The 14990-nt window shown below is 35.3% G+C and overlaps 1 protein-coding gene across 38 annotated transcripts in view; it reads right to left on the reverse strand.

The window, feature by feature from the left end:
• Positions 1-14990, reverse strand: part of Dlg2 (discs large MAGUK scaffold protein 2) — a 2046311-nt gene that overhangs the window by 475933 nt on the left and 1555388 nt on the right. For 30 of the 38 annotated variants that reach the window (XM_087212053.1, XM_087212052.1, XM_087212046.1 and 27 more), the window contains one exon: positions 6070-6225. The exons of the other annotated variants lie outside the window; for them this stretch is intronic. In XM_087212053.1, coding sequence (XP_087068179.1) covers positions 6070-6225 — 156 coding nt within the window. The remainder of the gene's footprint in view (positions 1-6069; positions 6226-14990) is intronic. 38 annotated transcript variants of the gene reach the window in all.

Consider the following 14990-nt stretch of genomic DNA (forward strand, 5'->3'; position numbering starts at 1 on the left):
TGCTTTACCTCAGGTTAATAGCAATGGAGCCAGCTAACCAGGGACTGAAACCTCTGAAGCTGTGAACCAAAATAAATATTTTCTCCTCTAAGTTGATTTTTTTAAAGGTATTTTCTCACAGTGAGGAAAAGCTGACTAACATGCATTGCTCAAGTTTTAAACTCTTCAATAGCTGTTTATAGGATTGAGTGAGTCTAAAACCCTCAGCTGGCAAAATGTCTCTCCATAATCTGCAGCTGCAGGTATCTTCAGCCTTATCAACCATCCTGTGCTACACAGAACTACTGGTATTCCAAGAATGTACCATGCATTTACAAACCATCAGGCTTAGCTCTATGCTATTTCTTCACTTATTTGATGAACTAACTCAGTGGCTTCCTGATAATTTCAAGAAAAACAAGTGAAGCAATTATGTGACTCCTCTTCTGGTTATCTTTAGAGACTCACATCTATTTATATAATATGTTAAGTTTGAAATTTATATTTGATTTTGGATTTAAGGATTTGAGACAATTAAAACACTAAAAGTTCAAGGTGCTTGCTTCCATCATTATCCTCTTGTACTACTCTGACATTAGGTATGTTAAACTAAATAAGGAGGCCAATAGCTTGAGACTGTCTCTATATTTTGAGTTCTTGTATAATGAACTTAAGCCTAACTTAGTATATATAAACAAATTAAAACCTAAGTTAGGAGTTCAACAAACAGCAGTCTTTAATACAATCACAAGCAGCCAACTCATTACACTATGCTTGAATAAGACAGATACTTAACTGTAGTCATCAGGTGATCTCTCTACTCTGCTTCTGTGTTGTTCCTATTAAAATTCACTGCTCACACTGCTCGGCAGAGTTCTCTGATTCTCAATGCTGCCTGATTCATGAATTGTCCTTTGCTCAAACTCTGTTAAACTTATATAAAGTTTTACCTTTAACAAAGAGATTAGGTACTTTAGAGATATAGGCCTCAGCATATGTAGATCACACAGTGAATAATTGATCATATATATGTCTGTGAGCTGCTTAAGAAAGAGATAATGTATTATTCACCTTTGAATCCCAAGAATCCAGGATAATACCTGGCTCCTAGGAGTCCCATGAATATATTATTTTTAATGAGTGAAGATATTTTATATTCATATAATGATTCAGAGTCCATTTTCTATCCAAAATCTGCCATACATTTTAATTAGACTTCATCTGGTTTATTGCAGCCTCTATTTTTCAACTGCAAAAATAACAGTAATTAGAGCCATATTTATAAAAGAACAAATAAAAATAGGTCATATATATTGAGAAAACAGTCAAGAATGCTATTCTCCTTGCACCAGGAACAATGAAAGCTGAATAACTTTTAAAGTAGGAGAAACAATTACAACATCAAAAACTACTTTTTTTTCTTTAAGAAAAAGAGATGTACTAGATAAGTAGGAGTCTCATTGTAATGCCATTTGTTTTTCATAGAACTTCAAATTTGAGTTTAATTCTAGGTTCTACCCATTTCTGGATTGTGCATAGTCTGAAAAGTCAAATACACTAAACATCTTTAGCCTTAGGCTCTGTGCCAAGTAATTTAAAGTGCTTTCCTAAGGAAAACTTACAATTTCTCTGTTTTCTCTTAGATGACCTTATAGAAGTAAACTGTATACATAATGAAATTATCCCTGGGTGTGTTTGTTATCAATTCAGAGTTGAAAACTTGAGCATTCCCATTGAAACTTGGGAAATTGAGAAAGACTGATGTTGCTGGTTTTGCTGACTTGCCTTTATTTCTCTGAATGCAGATTAGGGGTTAAACTAGCACAACTGTAAGGGTGATTTCACATGCTGACTTTCTACAAACTAGCTCATAGACTAATCTGAGGCAGTAACTGCTGTATCAGTATGTGCATACTTCTGAAACACACTCTGCGAATTCCTCAATACACTGAAAAACTACACGTCATCACATACTGCAGCTCAAAGTTAAAGCCTTTCTTTTGCATTTTTGGTTGGCTTTTTCAGCTAGCACCTTTGTAAAAAGTTTTCCTAGTATAGTATTTTGCACTTGGTGCTTAATAAATCTTGGTTGAATGAATTGATAGTTATACTCTTATAATATCTTTTGTTTTAGGGAAGAAGATTCTAAAATATTTTATTTTACCATGAGTTGAGATAAGACATAGACCCATTAAGACAGCTGATAATTATTATTAATTATTATTAGAGTCAGATAAGGGCTTGACTATGTATGTTCCTAACTGCCTGAGATTCTATCAGTTATTCAAGAACAGAGTGGGAAAAGCAAGGGATGATGTAGTAAATCGAACCCGAATTTTGGATTCTTTCCTGAATTATTGGCTGCATTTCAAGAAACACCTGGTTCAAGAGGTTATTTTCCATTAGAAAGAAAGTAAATCACCTTTGAAATGAATTGTTCAGTCTTCCTGAGGAACTGACAGCTAACTAATGAATGTATAATGTGGACATTGACCATTCAAACAAGTTATGTGAAACTGCGACACAAAGTGACTTCTAGCTACTATCATTTGTTTTCATACATAATTCCTGGAGTAGTTTTATGTACCTGTTAAGAGCTGGGTAAAGCATAGCTTGAGCTATGACCTGCTCCAGAAACAGGTGTCACTTTTTTGTCTGCAGATCTTTCCATGTTTATTCATTCACACAATAATTTTGAGTCCCTGGCCAGTGTGTTAAGGGTTAGGGATCTGGCAGGACACAAAACAGGCATATTTCTGCTCCTTGAGCTAATAATGTAGAATTTGAGATAGAAATTTAGTTTGCATATCATATAAATAAATGCACAATTATAAATTGTTTGAGTCTTATGGAAAAGGGGGGAGGGAGTGGAGAGAGAGAGAGAGAGAGAGAGAACAAGAAAGAAACAGGAGACCTAGTGATCTCTTTCAGAGAGTTTTTCTGAGGATGTACAACTTTAGCTCAAATCTAAGATGACCAGAAGTTAATTAGGCAAAGTGTAAGAAGAACTTCTTCATTTCAGGGAAAGACGTGTGGTGTGCCTGAGGCAGAAAGAAATTTACTGCATTTTATGAATAAAAAGAAGGGCAATGTGAGTACTGTGAACAGCAGAAAGAAGAGCAACATGACATGTTCAAGAGAGAGGCAGGCAGGTGCTAAATCATGCAAAGCCTGGATGCTGTATTAATGACTGCATTTTATCTTAATGCAAAAAGAGAGAGATAAGATATGACCTATATTTAACAGATCACTTTGACTGCATTCAGAATAAACCAGGAGGACAACAATGGAAGAGACGAAATGAGTTAGGAGGCCATTGTTGGTGGGAGATGACAGGGCTTCCAGTAAAGCGGTGCAAACAGAAGCACTGTGGAGAGAGTAAATAGATGTGGTCCAGATTTGGAGGTGGAATCAATGAGATTTGAAGATGGAATGAATGATAGAAGTGAGGGAAAGTAAGGTATTAAAAATGACTCTTAAAGTTTTAATTTGAGCAACAGGGTAGATGTATGTGTCATTTTCTGTGTGGGAGAAGTGTGGAGAAGGAACAAAGTATAGTGAAATAAAAATTTTTGGTATCAGAACACTGATGACAAGGCCTCTAAAATGGCTGTATATATGTATGTGTATGGCTTTTTTCTAGAAGGATAAGATACAGGAGAAGACAATGTGAAAAGGAAAAAAAGACAGACTTAGAATAAATAGAAAATATAATTTCTAAAGGGGGGGTGAAGGTGGTAGTGGTGGTGGACATAGGTTGGGGGCTGGGGTGTATCAGAATTACCAAGGGCATATTATTTGAAAATTATAACATTTTCAATTTGAAAAAAATAAAAAACATATGAAAAGGAAACACTATGGTCTTAATAATATTGATTATAAGAAACTGACAAGAAGCAAATCTTGTGTTTTCACCCAGGAGGCAGATTCTACCAGCTGCTTTTTGGTGAATTCTTAAGGAAGAATGCATCAAAATCCCAAGTGGAATGACATGAAATCCGTATAACTTTCATATTCATCAAAAAAGGAGTGTGGGTTAAAAAACAAAAAAAGATTAATTGACACTGAGCCAAAGAAACAGAGACGAGGCATAAGATAAAGATAGATAAAGATCAGAAAAAGAGAAATTAGTGGAGAATTTTTCCAGTGAGCAAAAATGTCTCGCTATCATGCCCTTGCCAACACAAGGGCTTATGTTCTACCACCAGGTCAGATTTCACCTGGGTTTGAATTCCACCTCTGCCACTTATTAGTGGGTGATCTTAGACAAATCGGGAAACTTCTCAAGTTTTAATTTTCTCATTTGTGAAATGAAGACAGTGATAATATCTACCACATAAGGTCACTATGAGAATCAGAAGACATAATTCATGAGAAGCACTTTAACAAAATGCTTGGCTAAAGGAAGAGCCCAGTAAACATTAGCTACCTTATGCAGCTGACTACAGAAGCAAGAATAGTAGAAAGTAAGTATTGTAGGCATGTATACCTTCTCACCTCCCTGGGGCTATGGTGATTTTTTTCCTCTTAGCTTCAAGATGGTATAGTTCACTGTACTGAGAAATAGTTTTTGTAGTTTACTAAGCTATATGATTTAGGTAATATTTATAAGACATTATGAAATACTATTGAGCTTTGTTACAAATAAGTAAAAATTCTACAGCTGATTAGTCAAAAATACTTTTATTTATTTCTAGAAAAGTTAGAATCAATTTAAAATTTGTTATTTAACTTCCATACAGAAACTAAGAATTGATGTTTAAACTAATTCTGGAAAATATAGAAAAGATGATGTTCTCTATATAAAGATTCTCTTGATATATTCATTTTTTTCTTTGAATCATTCTAAGTTCTCTATTTTCTTAGCCCTGACAATTATTTTATAGATATTCCATCCAACAATATAGCTGTATAAGTAGTCCATTATGAGTAGGAATGCCACCACTGGGATCTTGATTAGACTGAATTGGAACCACCTTATGGGACACTGGATCCTATTTTTCTTACTTTCCTCTTCCTCTAATTCTTAGTACGATGCAAAGATAGGGTTTTCATTCTTTATCATACAAATGCTTTAGAGTATTAATACAGAATTGTGTGTAGCCTTTAGACTTAGAACAATTTGTTTACAAAGTTATAGAAAGACTCAAAATTCTGATATCAAATCTGGACTCTCCACTTATTGATAAAATAATACTGAGGGTAATGTCTTCACCTCTCTGAATCTTTTTTTTTTTTTTGGCACTGGGGATCAAACTCAGGATCTTGCACTTGCAAGGCAGGCAATGGAACCACTGAGCTAAATCCCCAGCCCATAAGGAACATTATTTTTTATTTTTTACTTTTTGGTACCAGGGATCGAACTTGGGTCTTTGCGCTTTCAAGGCAGGCAGTGGAACCACTGAGCTAAATTCCCGGCCCTCTGAATCTTTGTATTTGATAAATGATGGAAGTAATTAAATAAGAGAACACACAACTAATATGGTATAAATCTTAAGCTTACGTTTACTGTAGTTAGCAACAACTCATTCTGTAATTTTAGGTAAGTTGAGTAATGTTGTAAGGAATCAGTTAAATGGTGATATTAATTCAATATTTAGTTAAACTTCTGTGTTTTGTTTTGCTTTTTGGTACCAGGAATCAAACTCAGAACCACTGAGCTAAACCCGCAGCCCTAGTTAAACTTTTAAATGGCAATAATAGTATTATTTCTTAGGCTGTGTTATGCCTGGGGCATAGTAAAATACTTATTAAATACTATTCAAAAGTAATAAATATTCTTGTTCATACTTCTGTAGGAGGGAAATGATAAACTCTAAAATTGTTTTGAAATATAATACCTTATTAAAATATATGGGCATCAAGAGCGTGTGGAACACCATGTGATCATGTCTGCATGCTCTATGATCACACAGGAAACAAAAAGGCAATGTTCTCAATTTCTCCCACTGTACCATAGGTGCAGAACATCTCCCTATCTCAAGGAAGATGCTGAGTGCATGAAAAATGAGCAGAGGTTGATTCCACCCATTCATCCTTGTGGAAGCACATGCAACTCGAGAAGATGAATTAAGGAAGCGCATGCAGTACCTGGTCATCTCAGAGTCAGGGAGCAGGCCTAGGTGGTAGTGGGGATAGGGAGCTGAGAGAAGGAAGCTTTTGTCACACTCAACAGGGGAATAGTGCCTGGGAGAAGAAGGCTTATCACACAGTTTGTTCACAGTGCTGTAAACAGGTTCCGGAGGCCTGGTGATACAAGAGGAAGAGATAGATATGCATGGTTAGCACCTACAAGGAACAACTAAGTAACTAGTAGCATTTCACGATATGCAAAATTAAAAATACAAAATAATGTCATTTATTCCTTATATACTACTAACGGAAACCAATTTTCCCACTGGTAATGTTTCCTATAATACTTTATTCTTTTGCCTCCCTTGTGGGTAGATGAGACCCCATTAAAATGTTCAGTCCAATGTGATTTGAGCAGGTTTCTGGGGACACGTGGAATAGCTGCTTATATGATGGATTCAGGTTCCAGGTCAGGAGAGGGAAGTCAGTGGTCATCTTGCACTGTGAAGCAACTTTGAGGATGAAGGCAAACAATGCAGAGAGTGGAACATAAAGTGACTGCCTGTGTCACCGATGATTTATAATGCTACTGTACTGCCTCTGGACTACCTATCTTTGGAGTTCTTTAATGCAGGATAAAATGAACTATTTTTATTCATGCTAGTATCATTTTTTTGTTATATAAACTATATCTAGTAATTACAGATATACTCTCAAAAAATTTAAGACTGCAAATTTAATATGAAGAAAACTACCAATAGGGCCCACAAGAGGTAATACATTTAATTACATTTTCGTCCATTTAACCTCTCTCTATACATAAGAAACTATAAAGAATGTTATTTTCTTACTATATAATTTAGAGCTTGAAGCTGTTACGAGAACTCACTGCATCTATATTTAAAATAGTATATATAAAATGGTAGCTGATGTAAACTGCCGCTGCCAGAACGGGACCTTAGAATAAAGGAATTGATGACTTCTTTGGAGTCATAAAACATTTTCATGATGATGTCATTTCAACAGCATTGTACTTTCTGCCTGGGAGGGCTGATTCAATTTTCTCAGCCTGATGTTGACTCTACAGACCAAAAAAATTATATGAGCAGTTTTCTCCCAGTCCTTTTATCACAGTAGTACCATATTTAGGAAAACATTTTCAGAATCAAAGCAGGCTAATACATATCTTTAAAAAATTCCTAATTATATTGTATTTAATTGAAGGGAAAATATTTTACTATTTGAACACTACAAAAAATTAAAGAAAATGAAAATGAAGCTTGGTAGTTTGTTCAGTGTTGAACCCTTGAAATTTTTACCTGTATCTTTTGTGGAACCATTTTTGGATGGAATATTGTTACTTTAATATATTGTTTGTTGACTTATTGTCATTTCTAGAATTCTTTCACAGTGGATTGATTACTTGCCAGTGTTTAATTATTCATCACTCCAAGTCTTTATCAAGGCAAATATAGTTGCTGATATTACAGGTTCATTTTCACCTGTCACTTAGTCTTCCATTCCTTCCCTACTTATTGTTATTTTATATAGTTAGAGGCAAAAAGAAGAGACAAATCAGATTCAGTGTATATTCTTGGTTTTGAGAACACTTGATACCTTGAGAGACAGGTTGATGAAAAAATACCAAAATGTAACAACACTTGACACACTTGACAAGGTCCTCTTGCAACCAAACAACAAAATTTAAAACATCAGTCAAAATCTCCTTTTAAGTGGCATAAAAATGGATTAATATTTGAAGATTTCAATGTAAGAACTTCCTTATAGCCCTAAGATTCTGTCCTATATTACTTACGACGTAGGCTACTGTACAACATGAAGAAAGCACTGCAGAAGCCAGAGCGTAGACAGAGGAATGACACATAGCAAGAACTTGATAAATGTTTCATTGAACAAATGGATTTTTTTTAACCATTCTCTACTGAGAGGGAAAAAATTTGCCTCTTTCAAGATAGTCATAAGTTTTCCTGAACCTCTTTGTTTGGTTTAAATTTTTTAGAGTATCATTCATTCTCACAGGTTATCTTGAAGGACAGAAACCCCAAAGTTGTCAGTTTGGAAGTGAAAAACTTTTAAGTATTTGGTGTGTATGGTTCATCCACCCACAGCAGGTGGGCTTCATGTATTTGAGTCTAGCTACAACGCCAGCTCACAATTCTTGTAAATGTCACCCAGGAGTAGGGTGCTCCTCAAAGCCTTCTCATCCCTGAGTTCCAGAAGGCCTAACACTGGCAGTTGTCATCTTAGTCCTTCCCTGAGTTTATATTCTCAGTGACCTCTTTGCAGACAGACAAGAAATACTAATTGCTGTCACTGGGATCTGGGCAGCAGGAGCAGATGCCACTATCACTTTCCATTAGGTCAGTAAGGAAATGGGGTGGGGAAATGACTTTTGGCAGTGTGAGTCAGCCAGTTACAACAGAATGGGCCTGTTTATCCTATTTTAAGCATCCAGAGTTAGAAGATAAGTAATATGAAAATCTAATCTGTAGTGCGTGTGGTACTCTCCATCCTGCGGATGTTCCCCAGAGAGAGAAGCAGTTGCAGATCTCTTAGTGCAATCTCTAAGCAAATTTATAAACAAATCATTTATCTAACTGTCTAATTATCAATGGCCATATATAAATGACTTTGAATTTCATCTGCTGAGCTATTAGCATTTATTTGCATATCTATGGGTTTATAATTGCAAGCTCTTATAACATATAATTAACATATCCTGGCCCTTGGTAATCTCTCTTTTCTCTAAATTCCATTAGAACTGGCTATTTGTTCTGCTTTCTTCGCATTTTTAATTGCTAATTCACAATGCTGGCATATTGGAGAGAGATGATGCTTCATCTACAATTTACTTTTAGAAAAACCATCTTGCATGCAACTGCACTTTCCCATTTCCCCCATTTGACTTTAACCCAACTCAGTCTCCTCCCTGGCCAATGCAGCTTACTTAGAACACTGAACCTGATTTGGGCCACTTCAACTTGCAATCATGATCTGTTAAAAGAAAAAAGAAAAAAAGGGTCCAGGCCAATTGGATCCTGTTTGGAATATGAATCATGTGATAAAGGGGCAGAATAAGAAGTTGTCACTGGTAGCATAAGATTCAGACAAGGGGTCACTAATGCAGACAGGGAGTCCACTAACTGTACAGCACCAGACTGAACTCTACCAACCTGGGCAGAGGTTCACTGAATTGAGAATAAGTCTAGGTTCATTCTTTAGGGGGCCTTTTAGGGTTTATGTTACTGAGTTTCCTATGTGACTCCCCTATAACATTAGTTGTGTAATGAAAGTTAATTATCAACCTCCTACCCTCTCTTTATTGGAGCTTAGGTCAGATCTATTGTTTGCAATAAAGAGAAAATAAAACAAACACTTCATTTGTTTATTTTACATTCCCTTCAGATCACTGAAGCTAGACTTCCACTGAAAGAAAATGACAAAAGCTTTTATCTGTATGTAATCTCATAGTACCTGAGAACAATACCAAAATGAACCTGTCTTTAAAATGTTGATATTTTGTTTATTATTGATTCTTTTGCATTCATTTTATTTTCTAAATTTACATTAAAACATTATTATCCTAGTTACTGAGTTTTTGGTGTCCCCAGAACTTTTACTGCTGACGTGAGTGTCTCATGTCTAGTCTCCGAAAAGTACCAGGGACAATAATGTTTGTGATGGAGATAATGATGACTGTGATTGTTAAGTGACTCTTCAGTTAAGTAGCATCTGAAGGTTTAAGATCAAAGTAATAAGACTTCTGTCTCTCAGAGGTAACAGTAACATCAAGCTGTCTCAGGCAAAGAGCTCAGCTTATCATATTTTGTTTGCAGGTTTAGAGTATTAACTCCTAGAGGATCAGGACCAAATCTCCATTTGTCTTTGTTTCATCACTGCTTCCTTGAATGTGAGAATTTAAAAAGCACTGACTGAAAATGAGAAGAGCTGTGACAAAGACAAAAGGGTTCAGCACTTTTTATTCTTTCTTCCTGAACCAGAACTTTATAAGAGGGCAAATCTAAAATTATAGTAGGAAAGATTTGGGTCAAATATTTGTATGCCTTTGAGCATAAATCTCTATCAAACTGACATATATGGGTAAATTCACAGAATATTCAGATTCTCTAGCTATGGTAATCTTAAGGGAATATCCCACCTCATGCCCTGCATTAAAGACACATAACCAAACCACAGCACTGATAGCAGTTAGGATGCCAAGGGCTCTGATGCCTAAGCATCTACTAACGACATAATTTCAGGGAAAAATATTTTTTTGACCTTAAATGGGTGCCTCATACTTCTATTTACAAAAAATATATTACAAATAATGCAGGTGTAAGCACAGATGATTGACTTGCAGGCCTGGCCTCATAGGTCTTCAGGACAGAGTTTTGGGAAGCCCTAAACATAATTAGGAGGTAAAAGAGAATAGAGGATCAAGTTGTTTGCTATGTGCATCAACGTGTGAGATATCATTTTAATGATAATGATGATGAGGCTGACTTCTCTTAATCTCATCTTTAAACAGAAAGTGTTAGTCACTTGGTGAAGATGCTAACAGGGCCTTAATGTGTGATGATCTAGGGAAGGAATTTGTGATAGATAACTGATTGTGTCAACCTGAGTAAGAAACACTCAACTAAATTGGCTCAGCATAGTTCTGGGTGCGGGATAATCCTAGGAAGGATTGTCACCAGAATGGTATCAAAGGGAAATGAAGAAGGAAGGTTTGTTTTCATTTCTTCAGAGGAGCTCCAGTCTTCACCTTCACTTTGGACATCGTCTCCTGGCTTCCACACAGACCCTTCAGCTCTCCATTGCAGACCCTTTGGCCTTCTGATACGGACTTCCATGAAACACTGAGCTCCAGGTCGCAGACTGGATCCTTTGGATCTCCAGTGCACACACAGACCTTTTGCACTCTTCCACACCATCCTCAGTAGGCAGCCATTGTAAGCCAATCTTGTAAATTCTCATATATATATATATATTAAATCTGTTTCTCTAGTAAGCATTGACTGATACTGCTTTGGTTTAGATAATTTCCAAGAGCTCATTCATTCCTGTTAATTCTTTGTGGTATTTTTTGACGTGTATTAGTACATGTTCGTGGTACATCCTGATCACATTCATTATAGGCAATTAGTGCTTGTACATAACATATTTCAATTTTTTTCCCTTCCTTCCACCCTCTTTTATTTTTTCCAGCATTAGATTTATTTATTTATAAAATCTTATGTAGTTAATTACCACATATACAGATTTAAAACCAGACTAATAGACTATAAAACTTAAAACACATAAGATGATTGTACTAAGTCAAAGTATACTGTTAGATACATTGTCCATGCTGGATTTCCATTAACTTTTTTTTCCTCCCCTTTTTCCTATTATCTGTCATTCATTTCATACTTTATTTATATATTGTTTTTCATATAAAAGAAAGCATGCAATATTTGTTTGTATTTCTAATTTACTTCACTTAGTATTAGCATCTCAAGGTGAGTCCATTTTCCTACAAATGATTCATTTATCCTTTTTTATGGCAGAGTAGTATACCATTGTATATAAATACCACATTTTTTTCTATCCATTTATCTATTGATGGACATATAAGGCTGTTTCTAAGATTTAGTTATTATGAGTTGTGCTGCTATAAACATGGGTATGCATATATTGCTTTGATATGTCATCTTTAAATCTTTCGGGAAGCTATCTAGAAGGGGGGTAGCTAGGTCAAATGGAATTTCTAGTTTTAGTTTTTTGAGGAATTTCTATACAGTTTGCCCAGTGGTTATATCAGTTTATACTCCCACCAACAAACAAGAAGGGCTCCTTTCTCCAACAAGCTCTCCAGAATTTGTTATTGGTTGATTTCTTGTTGGTAGCCATTCTTTCTGGAGTGAGATAGAATCTCAGTGTTGTTTTAATTTGCATTTCTCAAATGACTAGCAATATTTTTTCCATGTATTTATTAGCCATTTGTATTTCTTCATCTGAGAAGTAGCTATTCATTTCAGACACTCATTTTTAAATTGGGTCTTTAAATTTGGGAGGGTCTAATTTTTTTTTAGTTCTTTATATATTCTAGGTATTAATCCTTGTTTGTGGAGTAGTTGGAAATTTTTTTTCCATCCTGAAGGTTGTTTCTTTACCCTGCTGTTTCCTTTGCTGTGCAGAAGCTTTTTAATTTGATGCGATCCCATTTGTTGATTTTTCTTTCATTCCCCTAATTCTAACCACCATCAGTTTGGGTCTTCAAGGAGTTCTACTGCGTTCCTGGGAGTTGATGCCTATTGGTACCTTGTCAACTTTTCTAGACTTTAGCTTCCTTATTTGTAGAGTTTTCATGACATTAGAAAGGAATAATTACACAAACAAAGTTATAAGATATAAAAGTACATGAAGAGAGAAATTATTATGAAGCAGGATGGTGGGCACAAAGAAATAGTTCTGGGTTTGGGTTTCAAATCTTTCAAATTTCACCTTGTTACCTTCTATTTCTTGACCTCTCTAGGCCTTAGCATTCTTATCTGGAAACTGGGGATAGTAATATCCACCTGGTTGTAAGGAATAGGGAGAATGTGCATAAAACACTTGGCACAGTGCATGGCATTCACAGTAGGCTCAGCAAGAGGCAGGTTGATCATCATGCTCAGACATTGAAGCTCCCAGGGACACTTAGCCTCTGAGAATGTTGCCTTCCTCTATGAAAATACACAGAAAATATAATCCTCTCCCACTCACTCAGAAACTGGCATTTCATACAATGGTGCTTTTATATAATATAAATTCTCTTCGGAGGAATGAACAAAGGGGATAACTATCAGTGGCTTTTATCACAAAGGGCGCTACATAATGGTACCTTCTAAGGACTCACTTTTGCTCCTGAAATTGAAAAGGTAATTGATCCTCTGTCAAAGCACTGGAGGCTGCCGCTCTGTTTCTCTAAGCTTCTCAATTATTTCCCTTGCCCCTAACAATATATCAGCCTCAACTCCAACCTCTCATTTGTGGCAGCATCTCTATAATGATTTGTGTTAGGTATGATTCACAGCTGTGGTGTCATTTCAAATTATTGAGCTGTTAGTAATTTGTTATTAATACTCTCTGTACCATAATTTGCAAATATTTACTTTTTAAAAATAGAAAATGAATTGGTTCATCATTTCTCTATATAAATATTGCTCTCAATTATATCTTACTGTTTGTTGAAGAAAGGGTAGAGTTAGAGCTATATCATTTAAAGTCATTTTGAAAGTTTTGAATTATTAAGATGCCTTATTTCTTCATATGAATGTTTATATTTCAACAAAATTGAGCCCTCTCAAGGTATAGGTCATGGAGCATTTTATTGAAATAAGAAGTTGAAAATCAATGACCTTGACAGTGGTAAGGATAACAAAGAGCAGAAGTATCACAGGATCCTGGGACTAAGTGTGTCCAGGTACAGTAATATTTTATGGCTTTCACAAAGATATTTAAACAAATATTCTCTGAGATGCACAGGTTCAGTATTATGGTCAGACCAAGGCCTTTGAAATTTGGGTTTGAATTATTTGAGAAAGGTACAATATGTTCTATACTAGTGTTTAAACTCTTACACTTTTGTAAAACCAGTCTTAAAAGTTTTTTTTTTCTTTTTAATTGAGCTCTTAGTATAGAATACAAGTCTACAAAAAAGCAGGTTAATGCCTACATAGCATCTTGATGGAAAAGAAAGTGTCAAATAGAATAGGCGAAAGAAACACATATGAGAGGTCTGACTACATTAAAAGTTAAAACCTATTGGCAGAAATACCTTGTAACCAAGTAATACACAAGGGAAAACATCTGCTCAAATATATCAACCAATATTTTCAAGATGCTGCTACAACTCAACAATAATAGCATTTCAATAAAAAACAAAGGCTTTTAGCATTGAATCACAAAAGAAAATATAAATATCAAAGAAAGACACACAGGTAAATATTTAACTTCGCTAGGAATAAAAGTAATGCAAATTAAATAGTATCCTCCCTTGCCTGTTTAAAAGTAACAAAGGATCTTAAAATTGCCAAAAGTCACAATTTTGTTATGGTATTCTGAGACAGACATATTGCTGGTGCTATGGGGCATAAAATAATCTTAGAGTTTGGGAGTGTGGCAATATATTTTAGGAATTTCACCAGTAATCCTGCCCTTCCTTTCAGAAATACTATCTCTAGTGTGTTATTCTAAAAAGGAAATAAAAATTATGTACACAGATTTCTAAAAAGAAAATCATTGTGGTTTGTTATAAAAGCAAAACTGAACAAAATCAAAGGAAGCAACCAAAGGTCCAACCAGGAAAGAAATGTGTGGAACACAAAATATATCCACAAGATGGCTTATTGTATGTTTTATTTTATAATGTCAAATAGAGTACAAAGTTGTATATGGAGCTGTGAGGACAGTGGGAGATCTTTCCATTTATTTTTCTTACCATTTGAGAGAGGTACTGTTCCAAGGAGATATGAAAGCAAACATTATAGAAAATAGGGATTCTGATGCAGGGCTGAGATAGGGTGAAGAGGACTTTTAGAAAGTAACAGCAAGTACAAACTTAAAGAGCAATATGAAAACATGTCCCAGTTAGAAGTTTGTAAAAGGTTTGCAGGAGACAAAGTTAAAAAGTTAGCCAGGACTTAAGTGTAACTGTAGGATCTGAGGTGACAGAGTCATGAAGGTTAGTATTACTCCCATTAGATGGAATTATGGAGCTCAGTCACTTTCATTGTTCATTTATACTTTCATCCATTCCACAAATGCTTACCAAAGAGCTACTCTGAGCCAGACCCAGACAGAGGTGTGTACTACATATATATGTAGAGAATAAAGCAAAATAGTATATTGAGCAAACATTTTGTTTGGATCAAAATCTGACAGAAAGAAGA

The sequence above is a fragment of the Heterocephalus glaber genome, unplaced genomic scaffold (genome assembly GCF_053883595.1).
Source record: "Heterocephalus glaber isolate CG9 unplaced genomic scaffold, H.glaber_assembly_v1.0 deba00001429, whole genome shotgun sequence".
NCBI lineage: Eukaryota > Metazoa > Chordata > Mammalia > Rodentia > Bathyergidae > Heterocephalus > Heterocephalus glaber.